Source organism: Hoplias malabaricus, chromosome 9 (genome assembly GCF_029633855.1).
Source record: "Hoplias malabaricus isolate fHopMal1 chromosome 9, fHopMal1.hap1, whole genome shotgun sequence".
Taxonomy (NCBI): domain Eukaryota; kingdom Metazoa; phylum Chordata; class Actinopteri; order Characiformes; family Erythrinidae; genus Hoplias; species Hoplias malabaricus.
In genome coordinates this window covers 43,987,449-44,010,920 of record NC_089808.1, presented here as the reverse complement: position 1 = coordinate 44,010,920, position 23,472 = coordinate 43,987,449, and the positions used below count along the sequence as shown (strand labels likewise).

The 23,472-nt window shown below is 42.8% G+C and overlaps 1 protein-coding gene across 5 annotated transcripts in view; it reads right to left on the bottom strand.

Annotated features, from left to right (window-relative positions):
* LOC136707088 (NACHT, LRR and PYD domains-containing protein 3-like) overlaps positions 1 to 23,472 on the bottom strand; it is a 99,935-nt gene that overhangs the window by 9,649 nt on the left and 66,814 nt on the right. For 2 of the 5 annotated variants that reach the window (XM_066680971.1, XM_066680970.1), the window contains 3 exons: positions 14,623 to 14,796; positions 11,784 to 11,830; positions 8,075 to 9,043 (listed from right to left, as the gene is read on the bottom strand). In XM_066680971.1, coding sequence (XP_066537068.1) covers positions 8,505 to 9,043; positions 11,784 to 11,830; positions 14,623 to 14,796 — 760 coding nt within the window. In that variant the 3' untranslated portion in view covers positions 8,075 to 8,504. Of the gene's footprint in view, positions 1 to 779; positions 954 to 8,074; positions 9,044 to 11,783; positions 11,831 to 13,665; positions 13,969 to 14,622; positions 14,797 to 23,472 lie in introns of those variants that run through there. The other 3 variants (XM_066680972.1, XM_066680974.1, XM_066680973.1) reach the window with 3 other exon arrangements.

Here is a 23,472-nt window from a genome sequence, read left to right as displayed (position 1 = left end):
CGTATTTATAAACGCAGGCTTTTCGTTTGAGTCAGGCGTCTGGGTGAAGAGGAAGAAGGCCATGTTTCATGAGGCAGAGGGTGTTTTTTGACAGTGGTTTCACAACCTCAGGCTCGAGGATACATGTTTGAGAAACATCTCCAATGCTAATCTGTGTTTAAGATTAATTGATTGTTAATGTACACCGCAAAACATATCGGCATGGGAAATTAACATCAGTGTAGTAAACATTACTATTATAATCACTAGTACTTCTGTTTCTGAGATTGTTGTAAAGGTATTATAATATTATTCATCAGTTTCTAGATGTGCTGCTGCGTCCAGCACTGTCTTCTCCCTCAACATCCACAGCGATGTGGGTGTGAACAGTGTTGGTGTGTGTGTGTGTGTTGTACAGAGTGTGTGGTATTAGTGTGTGTGTGTATGAATCTTTGTAGGAAATGTTGTGTGTTATTTAAGTGTCTGGCTCTGTGTGTGTGTGTTTCTTTGTGTCTAAGTCTAGCTGTATGCAGTGTTTGTGTGTGTGTGTGTGTGTGTGTGTGTGTAGGGTAAGCAGTCATTGTGTGAGGAGTAAAAAATTCTGAGCTTGTGCAGTCACACCAGAGGAAGCGTGTTCTCACAGGTCCCTCATCCCTCAGAGAGAGAGAGAGAGAGAGAGACTCACTGTAGCTCACAGTGTGGATCCTGCAGTAGATCAGAGAGCAGTGTGTGTGTTTGTGTGTGTGTGTATGTGTGTGTGTGTGAGAGAGAGAGAGAGAGAGAGAGAGAGAGAGACTCGCTGTAGTTTCTTCAGTGCACAATGTGGATCCTGCAGTAGATCAGAGAGCAGCTTCACTCCGGACTCTCCTGGGTGATTGTAGCTCAGATCCAGTTTTCTCAGGTGGGAGGGGTTTGATTTCAAGGCTGAAGCCAGAGAAGAACAACTTTTACCTGAGATCATACACCCAGACAATCTGTAGAATGGAAGAAAAAGAGGAAGAGATGATATTGGTTGGCTGGAATTACACACAGTGTGTTTGATAGAGTATCTGGCAACCCATTTGGCTGTTCCTGTACCTGTTAAGAAGAAGCTGTTTTGCTCACCCTTTTTTTCCTGATATTTCTGTATTTACTGGTATTTCTGTTCTTATTCCTGTTCTTATCACTTACTAACCATACATGGATTTATTTTATAGATTATCTCCACAGGATTATTCACTACAGAAGCATGTTTCTGGTGTAAGTTCCTAAACCAACTAAAAGTGGTAAGTACCTGCATTACCATGGCTACTGTTGGTTGTTTTTTCTGCTCAGAGTGTAGCATGTTTAGTTTAGCCCCCTTTTCCACCTCTAACAATAATGAGAGTGGCTGTGTTTGTGCTAAGTGCCAGTTAGTAAGCTCTCTAGTGGATAAAGTGGACCAGCTAGAAGTGCACATCCGGAGTTTACTATTATCAAGGGATAAACAGTGAGATTCAGTGCTAGCAACTCTCGGTGCCTTACGAAGAGTCAGCACCCCCTCGACTCTGGTGTTAGAGCCCTCACAGTGGGGTGAATGGGTGACGTCTCTGCAACATAGCCGGAAAGCTAAGGCTGATGATAATCTGCTCTGGTCCCATCCCAATGCGTCATGGCGCTGAAGCCTACAGCAGACTTTCAGCAGAGTAGTGTATACAGCTGCTGACAACCCAGAACTGGGACCAGGCCGCAGACAGACAGGCTAAACTGACTGTCTCTGATCTGCCTTGAGTCGTCAGCTAGGTTCAACTGTATTGAGACTGTGTCTTTACCCCGAATTAAATGTAAAAGTAGAAAAACAAAATCAGCCTGTTTCAACAACCTAATCAATATTAAATATTATTCAGATGATAGCAACAACACCTCAGATCTAAAATGTGGGTTACTCAACATAAGATCACTAAACTCAAAAGCAGTCATCATAAATTATATTATAAGTGATCATAAAAATGATGTTTTCTGTCTCACAGAAACGTGGGTTAGACCAAATTAATATTCAGCACTAAATTAAGCCACTCCTCTAGACTATAATTATGTACATAGCCCAAGATTATCAGGCAAAGGAGGTGGATTATGTGTAATTTACCAAAATACCCTAGAAATCAGTCTTAATCCATGTGACACTTTCACTTCTTTTGAGGTTCTCTCCACCATTATTACAAATCACAAAAAAGGACACATTTTTATTATGTAACATTTGCAGACCACCAGGCCCCTACTCAGAATTTCTAAAAGAATTCAGTGATTTTTCTTTAAACCTAGCTGTGTGCAAGTTATAATTGTAGGAGATTTCAATATCCAATTTGAGAAAGCAGATGACCCACTAAAAAAGGCATTTACTTCAATCCTAGACTCTATTGGTATTACTCAAAGGGTAACAGGGCCTACACACTACTGTTGTCACACATTAGACTTAGTTTTGACACTAGGTCTTATTCATTCATTCATTGTCTGTAACTCTTATCAGGGCGGAGGTGGGTCTGGAGTCTACCCAGAATCATTGGGTGCAACGCAGGAACACACCCTGGAGGGGTCGCCAGCATTTCACAGGGCGACACACGCTCATACATTCACTCACACACTCACAACTACAGGCACTTTTGACTCACCAATCCACCTACCAACGTGTGTTTTTGGAGCATGGGAGGACACCGAAGCACCTGGAGGAAACCCACACAGACACAGGGAGAACACATCACACTCCTCACAGACAGTCACCCAGAGGAAACCCACGCAGACACAGGGAGAACACACCACACTCCTTACAGACAGTCACCAGTAGAAAACCCACACAGACACATGGAGAACACACCACACTCCACACAGACAGTCACCCGGAGGAAACCCACGCAGACACAGGGAGAACACACCACACTCCTCACAGACAGTCACCCGGAGTGGAACTCGAACCCACAACCTCAAGGTCCCTGGAGCAGTGTGACTGCGATACTACCGGCTGCGCCACGGTGCCGCCCCACTAGGTCTTAACATAGACAAAATTAATATCTTACCACAAACCTCAGCAATCTCCGATCATTACCTAATTTCATATGAGCTATGTCTTAGCCATAATATATGTATGCCCCCTATTCTACAAAGAGAATAATAAAACCCTACAATTTATAGAAAACCTCCCAGAACTATCAACCCCAGTTCCCACTCCATCAGACCCAATGGAGCTAAATGTACTAACTGACTACTTAGAAAATACCTGTTGATCGACTTTAGAAAATGTGGCGCCACTTAAAAGAAAAAGATGATACAGAAAAAGCTTGCCCCAAGGTACAATGATAAAACCTGTGCCTTAAATCAAACAGCATGGAAACTAGAGCGGAAATGGTGATCAACCAGGCTGGAAGTGTTCCACTCTGGAAGGACAGCCTTATAGAGTATAGAAATGCTCTCACTAAAGCTCACTCAGCATATCTTGCCTCGCTGATCTACAATAATAAAAATAATCCTAGAGTACTGTTTAGTGTGTTTTCCATAACCTCAAAAAATCAGGCACGTACTGAACCACAAATTCCGAATACTCTTGATTATTTTAATAATAAAATTGAGAATATTAGACAACAATCTCAACCCACAGTATTAAACTCAACATGGCTGCCACCCTGTGTGGCTAATATAAAACAAAACGTAATTGTAAAAGAAAGACTTGAAACCTTTTACCCACTCCCACAGTTAGAATTAGAGATGATAATCACCTCTGCAAACTGTACAACTTGCACACAACGCAATTCCCACAAAATTACTCCAAAAGCTTTTAAACTAGGGTTAGTCAGTCATTAAACCTCTGATCAAGAAACCAAATCTAATGTCTAATTACAGGCCTATTTCTAATCTGCCATTTCTATCCAAGATCTTAGAAAAAGCTGTGGCCCAACGACTTAGTTCATATCTACATAAGAATCATAGATATGAAAAATTCCAATCTGGATTCAGGCCACATCATAGCACCGAGACAGCTCTAGTCAAGATAACAAATGCTCTTCTTGCCTCTAATCAAGGCCATGTATCCCTGTTGGTGCTTCTTGACCTCAGCGCAGCTTTCGATACAATAGACCACAATATTCTCCTAGAAAGGTTAGAAAACATGGTTGGAATCACAGGGACAGCCCTATTATGGTTTAAATCTTACTTATCGGAACATTATCAATTGGTAAATGTAAACAATTGATCTTCAAATTATTTTAAAAGTAAAATTTGGAATTCCGCAAGGCTGTATTTTAGGACCATTATTATTTACATTATACATGTTACCGCTAGGCACAGTTATAAGAAACCATGACATTAACTTTCACTGTTACGCAGACGACACACAATTGGATATTTCAGCCGAGCCCGATGACAAACACAGATTAATAGAAGATAGAGGACTGTGTAAAAGACATAAAAGGCTGGATGTTGCGTAACTTCCTCCTTCTAAACAGCAACAAAACAGAGGTCCTGCTTTTGGGTCCAAAGGTAGCAAGAAATAAATGATCAGATTTCATTTTAAATCTCGCTGACTTTCCAGTTAAACCTGATTCAGCAGCAAAAAATCTTGGTGTCATAATTGACCCGGATTTATCATTTGATCAACACACAGGCGGTATCACTAGGACAGCTTTTTTACATCTTCACAACATCTCCACGATTAGAAAGGCCTTATCCCTGCAGGACGCAGAAACATTAGTACATGCCTTTATTACTTCAAGGCTTGACTATTGTAACACACTACTGTCAGGATGCACAGCAGAAATTTAACTTCAACTGAAATGCTTCACTCCTCCTTGGATCACCACCTTAACGTGGTGGAGGGGTTTGCGTGCCTGCGTGAGCCTAGGAGCTATGTTGTTGGGGGCAATAGCCCCTGGTAGGGTTTCCCAAGGCAAATTGGTCCTAGGTGATGGGCCAGACAAAGAGTGATCCATAAAGACACAGATGAAAAAGATAATAACGTGGACACAGCCTCCCTTGCCCGGAGCAGGGTTACCGGGGCCTCACCCTGGAGCCAGGCCTGGGGGTGGGGCTCCTTGGCGAGCGCCTGGTGGCCGGACTTTCACCTATGGGGTCCGGCCGGGTTTAGCCCGAAGGAGATACATGGGTCCACTCTCCCATGGGCCCACCACCTGTGGGAGAGGTAGTAATCCGGGTCTGGTGCATTGTGGATCGGGTGGCGGTCAGGGTCGGGGGCCCTGGCATTCTGATCCTCGATTACTGAAACTGGCTTTTGGAACATGGAACGTAACCTCTCTGGTGGGAAAAGAGCCTGAGCTGGTGCACGAGGTTGAGAGGTACCGGCTAGATATAGTTGGGCTCACCTCGACACACAGTATGGGCTCTGGAACCATTCTCCTTGAGAGGGGCTGGATGCTCTTTCACTCTGGAGTTGCCCAGGGTGAGAGGCGTAAGGCAGGTGTGGGCTTACTCATAGCCCCCCGGCTTAGCGCCTGTACGTTGGGGTTTACCCCAGTGGACGACAGGGTAATTTTCCTGCGCCTTCGGGTTGGGGAAAGGGCTCTGACTGTTGTTTGTGCTTATGCACCGAACAGCAGTTCAGAGTACCATGCCTTATTGGGGACCCTAGAGGGAGTGCTGGAGAACACTCATTCTGGGGACTCCATTGTTCTGCTGGGGGACTTCAACGCTCACGTGGGTAATGACAGTGAGACCTGGAGGGGCGTGATTGGGAGGAACGGCCCCACTGATCTGAACCCGAGTGGTGTTCAGTTATTGGATTTCTGTGCTCGTCAGTTTTCCATTACGAACACCATGTTCGAGCATAAGGGTGTCCACAAGTACACCTGGCATCAGGACACCCTAGGCCGCATTTCGATCATCGACTTTATAGTCGTATCATCTGACCTGCGGCCATATGTTCTGGACACTCGGGTGAAGAGAGGCGCTGAGCTGTCAACTGATCACCACCTTGTGGTGAGTTGGATCAGATGGCGGGGGAGGATGCCGGACAGACCTGGCAGGCCCAAACGTGTGCTGAGGGTTTGCTGGGAACATTTGGCAGAGGAACCTGTCAGAAAGATCTTCAACTCCCACATCCGGCAGAGCTTCGACTGCATCCCGGGGGAGGCTGGTGACATTGAGTCCGAGTGGGCCATGTTCCGGACCTCCATTGTTGAGGCGGCTGAACGGAGCTGTGGCTGCAAGGGAAAACAGCCAAATTCTCCCATTCACAGGCCTCCACTCTGTTGACCTCATTATAATCAAAAAGACACAGTGCAGGTACATTATTGTTCACCAAGAGAAACAGAGGGAGTGTGTGTTTACTGGTGAAAAATGATAAGGTACAGTTTACAGTAAAAACATATTACATTCATTTTCACAGTCAGATGGTGAATATAAACATCTTTCAATTACTGCATTTGTTTCAGAACAGAGCGAGAAAACTACGAAATAAAAATGACTCACACCTGCACTAAAATACAGTATGAAATTATGTTCCACTTGTTAAAGGAAATGAAGACGTGTTTCTTCAGAGCTTTCACACTGAAAGTGAATGTAAATTTCTGCTGAGAGTCAGAATTTGACCAAATAATAATTTACAGTGTAAAAAAGAAGACGTGTTCTTGGGAGATTTTGTACTTTTTCGTACGTAAAGTGAATAACTTCCTGTTGTGGAGTCTGACAACTGGCAACCCATTTTAATAACTGACAGCATTTATCAGCCAATAGGTGTAAGGTTTAGACATGCCCACATCACCTCCGGTCTGCAGAGACCTACACTAGGACTGGGGGGGGGCTCGGTCTACGCCCCTGGTCTGTACATGACGCCAGATTCACCGGGTTTTTCAGACAGAAAGGTAACGGTGGCTAATCGTGTGATAGCATTGTTTCTGGAGCAAACTGGTAGATAATTAAAATACAACTCTCCAGGTCTCAATTCATGAATCAGAACCACTGTCTGTTCAAATAAAGGCAGCTTGTGGCTGATCAGCTGTAACAGGCAATAACTCAGTGATTAGTTTCAGTGAGAAAAGGTAAAGCAGCAATAATCAACAATGAATAACTACTGCACACTTCGTTCAGTTATAAATCTATTAAACACAAAAGTACACACTACACATGACACAGGACACTTAAAAATCTGTTTAAAAACAATCCTCTATTTCACTGAGCTGAGCCCTGGATCTTTACAAACACAGACAGCGCCCTCCAGAGGGCCATCAGTGAACTTCTTTTACAAATACAGCAGAGTCACTGAGACACAGCCCACTCTCTGTTCCCCTCACTCTCTCTCGTCTAGTTTTAATGTCGTTAGGGAAATTATGATAAAGTATTAGTGGAGACCTGTGTTTCACAAAAACTAGAGGAGAACTCAGTAAAAATAATCAGCTGGAGATGAGAACTGTGATGAAATGTTTAGCACGTTTCACCAAAGAGTAAAACCTAAAGGAGAAAGTGAAAGACGGATAAATGACCCGTTATTTCTGATTTGAAACAGAAAATCACAAGGAAATAAAATCAGGAAAATGCTGTGGTGAAGGAGAGTGGAGGCACACACACACACACACACACACACACACACTTTTCAGTATAAAACAAAAAGCCAGAATCTCAAATTAAAAGAATATTTTATTGAGTTTGAGTTAATTTCTGTTCAAACAGCTTCAACATTAAAAACAAGGTGAAATACATTTAATGAATAAAATAGTTATTTTACATATTTGTATTTAATGATAAAGAAGAATAGATATAAATAAAGATATATAGTGAGATAGAAATACAGATAAAGAGAGAGAAATGTGATTTTATTTTTTCAGAGAGAGGTATGGCCTCTGCCTCCATTTCCCAGAACCTCTCTCACCACCACGTGACACAGGCGTCCAATCAGAGCGCTCTCCTGCTCTCACAGCTTCTGGACTCACCACTGCTCTCCCTCAGTCAGCGTTTCTGTGTCTCTCCAAAGAAACCTCAACAACCCCCCGATCAGTGTCCATCATCATCACCCCCCCACCCCACCCCCCGGTAAAGATCAGCGTCCAACCCCCCCCCCCCCCCCCCCGCCCAATTAGTGTCCGTCTCCCCCAACCCTTTATCATTCCGTCACCCCAACCCTCCCCCCGATCAGCGTCCAACACAATCCCGCCCCCATCAGTGTCCATCATCCCCAACCCTTTATCGTTCCTAGGCTCTAAACTCTTCAGAGGTGCAGTGGGGACCATGTGGATGGTTTCCTTTACAAATAAATTCATAGATTCAATCATTCTAGAGTTAAAGAGAGATTCTGAACCTCATTCTGCGAGTGAGAAAAGATTAACAAGCCTTAATCACCTCATCATCATCAATATCCACCACCCGAGGAACAACACACAGCACAACATCACACTGTCATTTTCACCTTTAGACCTTCACTCCATAGAAGCCCTTTATAATGAAACAGATGAACGCATTAATACTGAGTCATCCACAGCTCATTCTCTCAGAGGATGATCCTCCTGACTCCTACTCACTGATAAAGACATGACCCTGTAACTAAATACAAACTATAAACTGTGTTTAATCCACTATTCTATCTCACACAGACGCGCTGAGGAACCAGGGCCAACTCTAATCCCAGCGTAGAGCGGCTCAGTGAATGTGGAGGTGAAAGTGTATAAGTGTGTGAGTGTGTGTGTATCAGTAGAGATGGTGTAGAAGGACAGAGTGCCGGACCCACAGTCCAGATACACTCCCACTCTGTTAGAGTCAGATGGGGGGGGGGGTATCTCAGTTTGTTTATAATTGTGTCTGACACTGTATCTGTGCTGAGAGCAGAACAGACTCCAGGAGAATTTATCGAATCCAAACTCACTTTCAGCTCTGTGTCCTCTCCTCCTGATTCTTCTGTGTGACACTGAGATATAAACCCCCTCCCACCTCCCCTCCACCTCCCAGTAACAGCGTCCAGTTAAACTCCCCACACACTGAACCTGAGGATGATGATCAAATCTCTCCAGACGATCTGTATACGGCCGAGTCTCCTCCCACTCCACCTTCCTGTTACCCTCAGACAGAGAGAGACGAAGGTGGGCTGTGTCTGGATCCAGAGTCAGATCACAGGCATCTGTACACACACACACATTCAGGTAAATACAAACACACATACTTACGTAAATGAACACATACACTGGGGAAAATAAGTATTTGAGACACTGCTGATTTTTGAAGTTTTCCCAGCTACAAAGAACAAAGAGGTCTGTAATTTTTATCGTAGATTCACTTCAACTGTGAGAGACAGAATCTAAAAAACAATATCCAGAAAAACACACTGTGTATATACACACACACACACAAACAGACACACACACACACACATTAGCCCAGACATCCATCCTTGAGATGAGATCGGGACATCCCTTGAGTTTGTGTTTTCTCTGTGTGTGTGTACGTGAGTGACATTGTGCGTGTTGTGTGTAAGTGTGTGTGTCCTCTATGTGTGGGGAGTTTGTGTGTATGTGAGTGACTGTATTGTGTGTGTGTGTGTGTGTGCATGCGTGTGTGTTGGGTGTAACTGTGTGTGGGGTGTGAGTGTGTGTGACTCTGAGTGTGTGTGTTGGGTGTTCTGTGTTGAGTGTTGTGTGTGTGCGTACGTGAGTGACTGTGTGTGTGCGTTGGGTGTAACTGTGTGTGGAGTGTGGTAAGTGTGTGTGTGTGTGTTTGTGTGTAACTGAGTGTCCTTTATGTGTGGGACGTTTGTTTGTGAGTGTGTGTTGCGTGTGTGTGTGTGTGTCTCCAGGTGAGACCAGGTTGGTGTGTCTCCATTTCCTGGTTGTTTTGTGTTCAGTGTAATTCCTGTTGACGTTGATTGTTGTGCTTCTGTCTTTGTGGATTCCCAGTTGTAATCATCATCCTTCACCTGAGATCCCACCCTTTAGCATCGCAGCTGTCCTGCCCCCGCCCCCACAGATCCCACCCTTTAGCATCACAGCTGTCCTGCCCCGGCTCCCACAGATCCCACCCTTTAGCATCACAGCTGTCCTGCCCCCGCCCCCACAGATCCCACCCTTTAGCATCACAGCTGTCCTGCCCCCGCCCCCACAGATCCCACCCTTTAGCATCACAGCTGTCCTGCCCCGGCTCCCACAGATCCCACCCTTTAGCATCACAACTGTCCTGCCCCCGCCCCCACAGATCTCACTCTTTAGCATCACAGCTGTCCTGCCCCCGCCCCCACAGATCCCACCCTTTAGCATCACAGCTGTCCTGCCCCGGCTCCCACAGATCCCACCCTTTAGCATCACAGCTGTCCTGCCCCCGCCCCCGCCCCCACAGATCCCACCTGCTAGCATTGAGACTACGCAGTGCAGATCCTGTTTGAGCTGGTGAACTCAACCAGAGACATTGTGTTCACCGTGGATTAAACCCCACTAAATTAGTTCATTGTTCTAATGGCACTAACATTTGTTTATTCTGGACTCGCTCACAGCTCATTTTTCAAACCGTTTTCTAATCTGTGTAATTTAAACATTCTTACCCCTGCTCCCCCTGAGTTCCTCTTTCACCCTCCTAAATATCCACTCACTCTCTAACTAATCATATCTGTTTAAGAACTAATTACACTATTACACTCTTAACCAAACAGCCCCCCCGACTTTAGTGATGTGCGTAAGACCTGTTATTCTGGGCTTGGGTGGTTTGGCTGTACATGTATTCTCATGACTTATTGTGAGTAGCTTTCTATCAAACTATCTGTCTCTATTACTGCACTGCTGGTCTACCGCCCTCACGAACCTCGTCCATCTTTATCTCTGAACTATACGAGCTACTCCAGTTCATCTTCCTCTCGACTGCTGTTACTCTGTGACTTCAGTTTACATGTTAATGCTCCTGATAACAACTTGTCTACAATATAACAACCTCCATCTTTCATCTTCACAACACTGCACCCAAAAATACACCATCTCTCTTTCAATGTGGGTTTCCATTCAAATCGTTTGCACACATTTAATGTAATAAAGAAATATCAGCAGAAACAAAATGGTAAATGTAATGACGTAAGCTTCGTGATCAGAGACAGCATCGAAACAAGGGAGAGGGAGGATATCAATAACACACTTTATATTAAAAAGCTTATTTAATATTTATTATTTGTGGAATCTGTCATTTCTGTATGTGGAGCTTGTTCTTAATGTTTTTAGTGGAAAGTAAAATCCTGTGTGGTCTCTGACTTTCGTGTAGCGCTGCTGTGTGTCTACAACATTCCACACTTGCTCTAAAATGAGAAGCTCGGGCGCCGGTCTGAAACAGAGTGGTAGAATTTGGAGAGGAGAGAAGAGGAAGGAGAGTCGGGGGGAGTCAGATAAAAGCCTGTGGTCGAGGGGTCAGTCCGGGGCTCTGGGGGGCGCTGTGCTGAATGAGCAGTGAGTATAAACCCTTTTCCATCACCATCAGAGCTAACATTCATATTCTTACTCCAAGGCAGAGGAAAAATATATTTCTCAGCAACAATAAGTAGAGATCTTTTCATTCATTATCTGTAACCCTTATCCAGTTCAGGGTCGCGGTGGGTCCAGAGTCTACCTGGAATCATTGGGCACAAGGTGGGAACACACCCTGGAGGGGGCTAATTATTCATCAAATAATAATTAATTCTCATTGATTCTGTTACACAAGTATTAGATCAGATTATACTCAAAACAACTGGATTGGCACATTCCTTCACACATTCAGTTCTACACACACACACAGTCTCAGATGTATTTATATATGAACACAACAACGTATTAATATATAGGTATACAGACAAAAAACTTGAAATAAGTGGAGACAAGTGTGTGTGTGTGTGTGTGGCTGGTGGTCCTTACATTTCCGTAGTTCTGGTTTCATCCTGATCTTCCCTCGATGTTCCACCCTAAACACACACACACACACACACACACACACACACACACACACACACACACATCCAGGTCAGTAATGTCTGGCAGGGTTAAAGGATCTGAATGTGTCTTCACTGCACAGAAAATCCAAGGCAGTAGTGCAATGTCAGTAGGGGGCGCTATGGGCAATAATTTCTTGTGGATAATACTGTGTGCTAAAGTGAGTATTAGTTTAGACGACTTAAAGTTTGATATTTTGGCGAAATCATAGCGTATTTAGGGCTGGACGATAATTCAATATTAATATATATTGCTATATAAAATATTTCAATAACAATGATATGATTTTAAAACGCATTTTCATTATCTCAATATACATTATTTACAGCATCTGACTGACGTCCATTACAGGGCGCTGTCGACAGTTCAGCACTCTATTTATAATTTAGTTTAAAAAATATTAATATTGGGCGGCACGGTGCCGCATCAGGTAGGTGTCGCAGTCACACAGCTCCAGGGACCTGGAGGTTGTGGGTTCGATTCCCGCTCCGGGTGACTGTCTGTGAGGAGTTGGTGTGTTCTCCCTGTGTCCGTGTGGCTTTCCTCCGGGTGACTGTCTGTGAGGAGTGTGGGGTTTTCTCCGGGTGCTCCGGTTCCCTCCCACAGTCCAAAAACACACGTTGCAGGTGAATTGGCGACTCAAAAGTGTCCGTAGGTGTGAGTGTGTGAGTGAATGTGTGTGTTGTCGTGTGAAGGACTGGCGCCCCCTCCAGGGTGTATTCCCGCCTTGCGCCCAATGATTCCAGGTAGGCTCTGGACCCACCGCGACCCTGAACTGGATAAGGGCTACAGATAATGAATGAATATTAATATTGACAAAGCTAATAGGTTCATGTTTGATGGTGAGGTCATGTTCTTGTTGGTTCTTGGAGGTTGTTCATATCAATATCGGAATTATATCAACCTAAATTAATAAATATATCGTGATATATGTTTGCCGTATCATCTAGCCCTAGGTGTATTAATATGTAATTACTTATTTATGAAATAAAATGATGAGTGAATTTAAATATTATGCAACATTTACCATAAAATAACGAGTGGGCGAATGATTACTTTTTGAATTGCAATTATACATTACACAATGTCTTTAAAACATTTTTATACATTTGTATATTCACAGGGTTTTTACACATTTTATTATTTATTTATTCTTTTTTTTGTACATTTGTATTATTTTTAAAATATATGTGTGTGTGTGTCAAATTTTGGGAACATTTGGAAAACTCAGTTTAGGAGAGTTACTGATAGGCCTCAGCCATCTACTAGAGCCAAAGCAGGAGCCTGACAGTGACCAGTCTTCAACATTTTGATAGTGATGGATATTTGTGGGAACTTTCAATGTTCTCAGCTCTGCAGCGTATTTATAAACGCAGGCTTTTCATTTGAGTCAGGCGTCTGGGTGAAGAGGAAGAAGGCCATGTTTCATGAGGCAGAGGGTGTTTTTAGACAGTGGTTTCACAACCTCAGGCTCGAGGAAACATGTTTGAGAAACATCTCCAATGCTAATCTGTGTTTAAGAGGTAGATCTGTTAATGTACACCGCAAAACATATCGGCATGGGAAATTAACATCAGTGTAGTAAACATTACTATTATAATCACTAGTATTTCTGTTTCTGAGATTGTTGTAAAGGTATTATAACATTATTCATCAGTTTCTAGATGTGTCTTCTCCCTCAACATCCACAGCAATGTGGGTGTGTACAGCGTTGGTGTATGTAGTAGTGTGTGTGTGTGTGTGTTTGTGTGCTGTACAGAGTGTGTGGTATTGGTGTGTGTGTGTGTGTGTATGAGTCTGTGTAGGAAATGGTGTGTGTTATTTAAGTGTCTGGCTCTGTGTGTGTTCCTTTGTGTCTAAGTCTAGCTGTATGCAGTGTTTGTGTGTGAGAGAGTGTAGGGCAAGCAGTCATTGTGTGAGGAGTGAAGAAATCTGAGCTTGTGCAGTCACACCAGGGGAAGCGTTTTCTCACAGGTCCCTCAGTCATCCTATTTTGGCTTCTGTTGACACACACACACAAATTTTTCCACGCTGCTCTGTTGCATCTCAGTGAAGAGGCTGCGGGCGGCGGAGGATCGGACAGTCCTGTTCCAGTCTCAAGTCTCTGGTCCTGTAAATGAATGTGCTGGACCTCAAAGAGCAGCTGTGAGTCTGATAACTTTCTCTTACATGTAGTTTTAATCTGCTTTATGAATCCATAGTTCACGGAGGGCCGTGTGGGTGCAGGTTTTCTTTCCAACCACGCAGAAGCCACACCTCATTCCACCTGTTTTTAATCATTGGATCTAATCAATAGATCTTGACTTTCAGTAGTTTGGGGCTTTTGCGTGGTTGGAAAGAACACCTGCACCCACACGGCCCTCTGTGGATTTGGTTTGAGACCCCTGGTCTACAGTGAGTCTGTTTCTCTTAAATGTAGTTTTCATCTGTTTTATGAATCCATAATGTCTGTAAAGTGACTCCAGCAACAGCAGAACTTTGAGAGTGTGTTTAAATATAAACTAAATTGATCGCTGCAGAAAAATCTGATTCTGGCAATAATTAAGCCAACAAGTTTATGCACTTAAAACAGAGCAAGAAAACACTAGACAGGGCAATACATGACAACTGTACACTAACAGATTATATAAGACCACACAGCACTGCTTTCTTTCCAAATGTGGACACACCTTGGGCCCAGTGCACAGTCTAGATCCTGCAGTAGATCAGAAAGCAGTGTGTGTGTGTGTGTGAGAGAGAGAGAGAGAGAGAGAGAGAGACTCACTGTAGCTTCTTCAGTTCACAATGTGGATCCTGCAGTAGATCAGAGAGCAGCTTCACTCCGGACTCTCCAGGGTGATTGTAGCTCAGATCCAGTTTTCTCAGGTGGGAGGGGTTTGATTTCAAGGCTGAAGCCAGAGAAGAGCAACTTTTACCTGAGATCATACATCCAGACAATCTGTAGAATGGAAGAAAAAGAGGAAGAGATGATATTGGTGGCTGGAATTACACACAGTGTGTTTGATTGAGTATCTGGCAACCTGTTTGGCTGTTCCTGTACCTGTTAAGAAGAAGCTGTTTTGCTCTCCCTTTTTTTCCTGATATTTCTGTATTTACTGGTATTTCTGTTCTTATTCCTGTTCTTACTACTTACTAACCATACATGGATTTATTTAATAGATTATCTCCACAGGATTATTCACTACAGAAGCATGTTTCTGGTGTAAGTGCCTAAACAAACTAAAAATGGTAAGTACCTGCATTACCATGGCTACTGTTGGTTGTTTTTCCTGCTCAGAGTGTAGCATGTTTAGTTTAGCTAACTTTTCCACCTCTAACGATAATGATAGTGGCTGTGTTTGTGCTAAGTGCCAGTTAGTTAGCTCTCTAGTGGATAAAGTGGACCACCTAGAAGAGCGCATCTGGAGCTTACTATTATCAAGGGATAAACAGCGAGATTCAGTGCTAGCAACTCTCTGTGCCTTAGGGAGAGTCAGTACCCACTCGACTCCGGTGTTAGAGCCCTCACAGCCAGGTGAATGGGTGACGTCTCTGCACACCATGCTCCTCTGATTTGCGTGTCAAACACGTTTGCCTCGCTCAGTGAAGCACCCTCTGAGGAGCCTGTTGAGAGTGCTCTAGTTAAAGGAGACTCCATTGTTCAACACGTGAAATTAGCTACTCCTTTATGGGCGCCAGCAGTAACAATTAGCTGTTTACCGGGAGCCAGAGCGCTGGAAATAGTGCCAACTTAGACTGTTAGCTAATAGGACATATTTGAGGATTCGAGGGTCATCTGCGGCAGTCTGAGGTAACTAAGGGTAACATTAGAGAGGTGATTAAACTGGCCCAGACAATGTCCAATGCCGTAATCTGCTCTGGTCCCATCCCAATGCGGCGCAGCGCTGAAGCCTACAGCAGACTTTCGGCGTTAAACTGCTGGATGTCCAAGTAGTGTTCCAAAAATCAAGTGGGCTTTATAGACAATTAGTTACATTTCGAGGGCAAGCCTGGTCTTATAGGTACGGATGATATCCACCCCACGTGGGAGGGTGTTGCCTAACTTTCTTGCAGCATAGCACATATTCACATAAAGATCACTAAACTCAAAAGCAGTCATCATAAATTATATTATAAGTGATTATAAAAATGATGTTTTCTGTCTCACAGAAACGTGGGTTAGACCAAATTAATATTCAGCACTAAATTAAGCCACTCCTCTAGATTATCAGGCAAAGGAGGTGGATTATGTGTAATTTACCAAAATACCCTAGAAATCAGTCTTAATCCATGTGACACATTCACTTCTTTTGAGTTTCTCTCCACCATTATAACAAATCCGGTCCAAAAAAAAAAAAAAGGACACATTTTTATTATGTAACATTTGCAGACCACCAGTACCTTACTCAGTATTTCTAAAATAATTCAGTGATTTTTCTGTAAACCTAGCTGTGTGCAAGTTATAATTGTAGGTGATTTCAATATCCATTTTGAGAAAGCAGATGACCTGCTAAAAATAAATTTACTTCAATCCTAGACTCTATTGGTATTACTCAAAGTGTAACAGGGCCTACACACTACTGTTGTCACACATTAGACTTAGTTTTGACACTAGGTCTTATTCATTCATTGCCTGTAACCCTTATCCTGTTCAGGGCAGAGGTGGGTCTGGAGCCTACCCAGAATCATTGGGCTCAACGCAGGAACTCACTGGGGTCACACTGGGGTTGCCAGTCCTTCACAGGGTGACACACGCTCACACATTCACTCACACCTATAGACACTTTTGACTCACCAATCCACCTACCAACGTGTGTTTTTGGAGAATGGGAGGAAACCGAAGCACCTGGAGAAAACCCCTGCAGACACTACCGGCCATGCCACCGTGCCGCCCCACTAGGTCTTAACATAGACAAAATTAATCTCTTACCACAAATCTCAGCAATCTCCAACCATTATCTAATTTCATATGAGCTATGTCTTAGCCAAAATATATGTATACCCCCTCGCTATTCTACAAAGCGTATATTAAAACCATCTACAACCCTACAATTTATAGAAAACCTCCCAGAACTATCAACCCCAGTTCCCACTCCATCAGACCCAATGGAGCTAGAAGTACTAACTGACTACTTAGAAAATACCTGTCGATCTACTTTAGAAAATGTGGCACCACTTAAAAGAAAAAGGATGATACAGAAAAAGCTTGCCCCAAGGTACAATGATAAAACCTGTGCCTTAAATCGAACAGCATGGAAACTGGAGTGGAAATGGTGATCAACCAAGCTGGAAGTGTTCCACTCTGGAAGAACAGCCTTATAGAGTATAGAAATGCCCTCACTAAAGCTCGCTCAGCATATCTGGCCTCGCTGATCTACAATAATAAAAATAATCCTAGAGTACTGTTTAGTGTGATTTCCAGAATTACAAAAAATCAGGCAGGTTCTGAACCACAAATTCTGACAACTCTCAGGAGCAAAGTCTATATCGATTATTTTAATAATAAAATCAAGAATATTAGACAACAAACTCAACCCACAGGATTAACTCCGACCTGGCTGCCACCCGATGTGACTGATATAAAACATAACTTAATTGTAAAAGAAAGACTTGAAACCTTTTACCCACTCCCACAGTTAGAACTAGAGACGATTATCACCTCCGCAAACTGTACAACCTGCACACAACGCAATTCCCACAAAATCACTCAAAAGCTTTTAAACTAGCAGTCATTAAACCTCTGATCAAGAAACCAAATCTTGATGTTAGCACATCTAATGTCTAATTACAGGCCTATTTCTAATCTGCCACTTCTATCCAAGATCTTAGAAAAAGCCGTGGCCTAACAACTTGGTTCAGATCTACATAAGAATCATAGATATGAAAAATTCCAATCTGGATTCAGGCCACATCATAGTACAGAGACAGCTCTAGTCAAGATAACAAATATTCTCCTTCTTGCCTCTGATCAAGGCCACATATCCCTGTTGGTGCTTCTTGACCTCAGCGCAGCCTTCGATACAATAGATCACAATATTCTCCTAGAAAGGTTAGAAAACATGGTTGGAATCACAGGGACAGCCCTATTATGGTTTAAATCTTACTTAACGGAACATTATCAATTCATAAATGTAAATGATTGATCTTGTATTTTAGGACTGTTATTATTTACATTATACATGTTACTGCTAGGCACAGTTATAAGAAACCATGACATTAACTTTCACTGTTACACAGACGACACGCAATTGTATATTTCAGCCAAAGCCCAATTGTTACATGCCAGAAAGGCTGTCTGTGTTTTTTTCCTCTCTCCACACCCCTTTTTCCTTGCTCTCTTAATCCTGTCCTATTACAGGTGATCAACAGCAACCCCTGTATCTGACCAATGAAAGGAGCTGTTTCTGGAGTGAAGGCGGGGCTTCTGGTTTAAAGGTGGCCCATGCGGGAAGAAAAGAGAGAGAGCTGGGGAGAGGAGGCCATGTTGTTTTTCTTTGGGGCTAAGCTACTTGTTTTTGCTTGTGGAGTTAAAGTTGTTATGTAAGCAAATGTGACTATGTGCTAACCTTTAGTTGTTCACTACCTCAGTGTGGACAGGCTAGTAAAACACCCAACAGTACTGATAGTAAATTATTGTATACACTAGGTAAGGGGCGAGTGCCACTCATGTATTTTTTCTTAGGGAAGTTAGTAGGTTAGGCAGGCAAGTTGTTTTGTTCTTTTCTTTTCTTTGGCACCGTCCATAGTCCACCTGAGTGTGTTGGCTATGTGAATAACTCACCTTTGTAATTTTTTTGTGAACTCTAAATGTAGCTTCACTTGTCAAATTATTTTGTGCTCTTTCTTTCTTTTTCCATGTAGTAACCTGTGTTAAATTAAATCTAATTAAGAGCAGCAGTTGTGTGGGTTGTCTTAAACTGTCATCAATAGTACCTGATTTTCACACATCTCATGTTATGTCCTCTCTTACCCCTGGTCATTAAAAACAAGCATAGAGAGAAGACGGTAACACCGATGACAAACAAAGATTAAAGAAAATAGAGGACTGTGTAAAAGACGTGAAAGGCTGGATGTTGCGTAACTTCCTCCTTCTAAACAGCAACAAAACAGAGGTCCTGCTTTTGGGTTCAAAAGTGGCAAGAAATAAATGATCAGATTTAATTTTAAATCTCGCTGACTTTCCAGTTAAACCTGGTTCAGCAGCAAAAAATCTTGATGTCATAATTGACCCGGATTTATCATTTGCGGAGGGATGCCAGTGTTTCAGGAAGCTCCCGTGTCTGGGCGTCCTTCTGGTTCTCTCCTTTTAGTTAAAGCTGTCATAGTCAGATCTGCCGGAGTCATTAGCCACACTCTGGAAAAAGTTCACATTCTCTGCTTTAGATTCAGCCAAACAGATCACAACTAACTCCATCCCTCTACCTTTTTCTGAGTAAACGACCCCCACCTGTCTGTCTGGACACTGATGGATGACTGTCGAGGTCCTCCTCCACTCTTCAGACCAGCTGCCCACGCTCCAGCCACCACCACTGGCCTCAGAGCTGCCCCTACACTGAAGTTCACAGACTCCTAACTGTTACCAGTAGATTGATCAGAGGAGGGTAGGTCCCCTGTGTGAGCCTTGGTTCCTCCCAAGATTTCTTCCTCAGCTCTGAAGGAGTTTCTCTGTGTCACGGCTGCACAGGGAGGACGAGGAGACAGACACCCACAGACAGAATCAAAATAAACACAGGTAGTAAAGACAAAACTAACTAAACAGAGCTTAACAAGGACAGAAAGGGAAGAGCCATGAACCGGGGTAGACACGTGAGAACAGAGAGACTGTGAAACACATATCTACACACACAACACCAGACAAAGGACCACTGAAACAAAGGGACTATATAAGGACAAGACAAACGAGGAACACCTGGAGACAATAACGAGACAGAGGCAGGACTAAGGTGGGGCTCGGGCGGAACCAGGGCGGAGACAGGAACAACAACAAACAGGGCCATGTGCTACATGAGCACTTGGTGGGGTAAACAGACAGGACTGGGCCAGGATGTGACACACTGTCGCCCCTGGCCTCATTCTCCTGGGGGGTTTTAACATTCTTTACATTTTTACATTTCATGTCAAAACTTTATCTTTACTGTAATTGTGTGAAGCTGCTTTGTGACAACATCAGTTAGAAAAAATGCTATACAAATACCTTTGATTTGATATTAACAGAGAATACAGCTGCAAAAGAGTACACACACACACACACACAGCTAACATCACACTTCTCAAGTTACAGCCATGAAACCTCACAGGATCATAGAACCTATAGCAAATTACATTGTTTGTGCTTATTGGAGCAATCCAACTTATGGATTTTGGGATACGAGCTTCCAAAGTGGGGATTTTTCCCATAGGAATACATTGGCCAAAATTTTAACCTGCTCTAACGCAGTCAATTTTTAAGATACAGTTATGAGATTTCACATGGTGAGACCTGGGTACACCGGAACCTGTCACATCAGACCACAATTTCAGACCGATCAAGCTCATCCATCTCATTTTATCCCTCAATCAATCAATATCCCTCCATTCATATGAATGGGGACGGCTAGAGTGGGTGATGTCATAAGTGGGTGGTGTCTTTCTGAATAGGCCTTATTCAGCAAAACGTTTTCTTCTAAAATCCTTATACTTTCACCCAGTTCATTTAAACTGTAGGACAATTTTCCCTTTCTAAGACATAAATGGCAGGTTTTTTTTTTTTAAGTGGACTGTAAAATGGGAATCTTTTTAAGGTGGTATTTTTTAAATATGTCCGTTTTTATGAAGTGGTCACTTACTTAAGGTGGAAGCTTAAATAAAATGGGTGATTTTTTAAATGTGGAATATTTTAAATGTGGCCTGCAAAATATAATGGAAGACATTTTAAGGTGGTATTTTGTTTATAAGTCAGTTTCTATGAAGTGGTCTTTTACTTAAGGTGAAGGCCTAAAAAATTTTTTAATGTGGCTGGTAAAATATAATGGGGCTTCTTAAGGTGGTACTTATTTAAATGTGAATGTTACTTTGAAATGGTCACTCAAGGTGGAAGCCTAAATAAAATGGCTAATGTTTTAATGTGGAATTTTTAAGATGGCCAACAAAATATAATAAAATACTTTTTAAGGTGGTATTTATTTTAATGTGACCATTTCAGTGAAGTGGTCACTTAATTAAGGTGGAAACCTAAAGAAAATGGATGACTTTTTTTATGTGGAATTTTTCAAGGTAGCCAGCAAAATAAAATGGGAATAAAAAATGTACTCAATACTCAATAAAAAATAAGAGACGATGCAAAAATCCATGCAAAGGGGTCATTTTGTATTCCCCCTGGATGCAGCAAATAATTCTACAGAGTAAAAACACTTAAATATCTTCAAACCTTGCCTCTTAAACCTAGAGGTTCTTCGCCATTGTCTGGCTGCACTGAATCAAGTGAATCCCCCACTTAGCCGCAATGTTAGGGTTTGTAGTGAGCACATTGTACAGGAGGACTATGTCAAGGAGAGGGTTTTTTTTATTTAGTAGTTCACCACACAAACAAGCTGAAACCCAAGGACCTTCCATTTGTGTTCAACTTTTCCTTACAATGTTAGGTGTACAGACAGTTAGACCCAGAGCATTAGGACAGAAACAGCTGTGTGCCACAAGGAAATAGACCAGCGGCGCACACTTTTTGACTTCAATAAAAAAAGCTGTAAAATAGTATTCATATTCATATGGAACTGGTAATCTAAGCCTGTTAGAACAGTGTTCCTCAACCCTGATCCTGGAGACAGCCTGCCCTGCACATAGTGGTTTCCCTGTTTTAACACACTACCTACTACTCTGAAAGGATACTCCCCAAGGCTCCATTTTAGGACCTTTATTATTGCATGGCAATACCTTCCACAGTTACGCTGATGATACACAGGTATACATATCAGCCAAACCAAACGACAAACCAACACTGAAAAGCCTTCTCCTACAAAGCCCCTCAGCTCTAGAACAAACTTCCAGCTAGTGTTCAGGACGCAGACACAGTCACTATGTTTAAGTCTAGGCTCAAAACACACTTGTTCAGTTTAGCTTTTGGCAACTAACCTCTTTCTAGTTTAAGGTTGTCGTTTCAGGAACTCAGGTAAAAGGGGAACCAGGGTAAATTCGGATGATGTGCTCTGCGATGCTGTGCTCACAATTTCTCTTGTTTGGAGCAGATGGATGTCTTTGTCTGAGGATGCTTTAATGTCTGTTTTCCCTCTGGTTTCCCTCCTCCCAGTCTGTTAGTCAGATCTGTCACTACACCAATGAAAATATTCACATATGCTTTTATACTGCACTCAACCAAACCAACTGCTTCTCTTTACTGATTTCTGAAAAGATGGTAGCCCACTGATGGAGGATTGTTTACTGGATTCTCCTGCAGCCCACACCTCACCAGACCTCCATCTACTGCTGCCAGCCTCTGACCACTCACCATCATCAACTGCACTGAAGCAGAAATGGACTCATATTAGAAACACTCAGATTGATGCTTCTAATCTGATGCACTGTTATTATGTCCCCAGATTGATGTCACTATTATTATTATTATTATTATCATTATTATTATTATTGTACTGTAGCATAATGACACTTAACTGGTGATAATTTAAAGTTCTATCTATAGTTTGATCAGAGGAGGATGGATCCTCTTTGTGAGTCTTGGTTCCTCCCAACATTTCTTCCTCCGGCCTCGAGGGAGTTTTTTCTTGCCGCTGTCGCCTTCGGCTGCTCGCATTGGGCTTTGATTCAAATGTTATGTTCTGCTACTTATTCTGTGAAGCTGCTTTGTGACAATGTCAGTTGTAAAAGGTGCTTTATAAATAAATGTGTGAATATTTTCAGAATAATAACTGTTTATTCAAATTAATTTACATTTTATAAAAATATATTAAAAGTAAATAAGGAGGAGCTGTTGGAAGCTGTGGGACAGGGGTCCCCAATCTTATCCACAAAAGGCTGGTGTAGCTGCAGGTTTACATTCCAAAAAAAGAGAAGCAAACATGATTCTACTGGTTTAAGGGAACACTATGTAAGATTTAGGCTTTTGTTCCTGGGACAAATGCTCCCAGTTCCTTCTTACTCCTAGTGTAATTTAAATTAGCACTGTACTAAAATCAAGTGTGGGGGGGGGGTTGTCTTACCCTCCTCTAAAAGTTACATGGTGCAGTTTATACAGTGCTGAGCCCAGAGTACCACTGACAGAGGCCTTATTCTTTTTATTACAGGTCAGTGGAGCATAACAATGATTTTGAATCTGTAATTATAAGGTCAAAATGTTACACTGAGTTCTTTATTCATTCATTCATTACCTGTAACCCTTATCCAGTTCAGGGACGCGGGGGGTGCAGAGCCTACCTGGAATCATTGGGCGCAACGCGGGAATACACCCTGGAGGGGGCGCCAGTCCTTTACAGGGCAACACAGACACACACACACACACACATTCACACCTACAGATACTTTAGAGTCGCCAATCCACCTACCGACGTGTGTTTTTGGAGCGTGGGAGGAAACCGGAGCACCCAGAGGAAACCCACGCGGACACGGGGAGAACACACCAACTCCTCACAGACAGTCACTCGGAGCG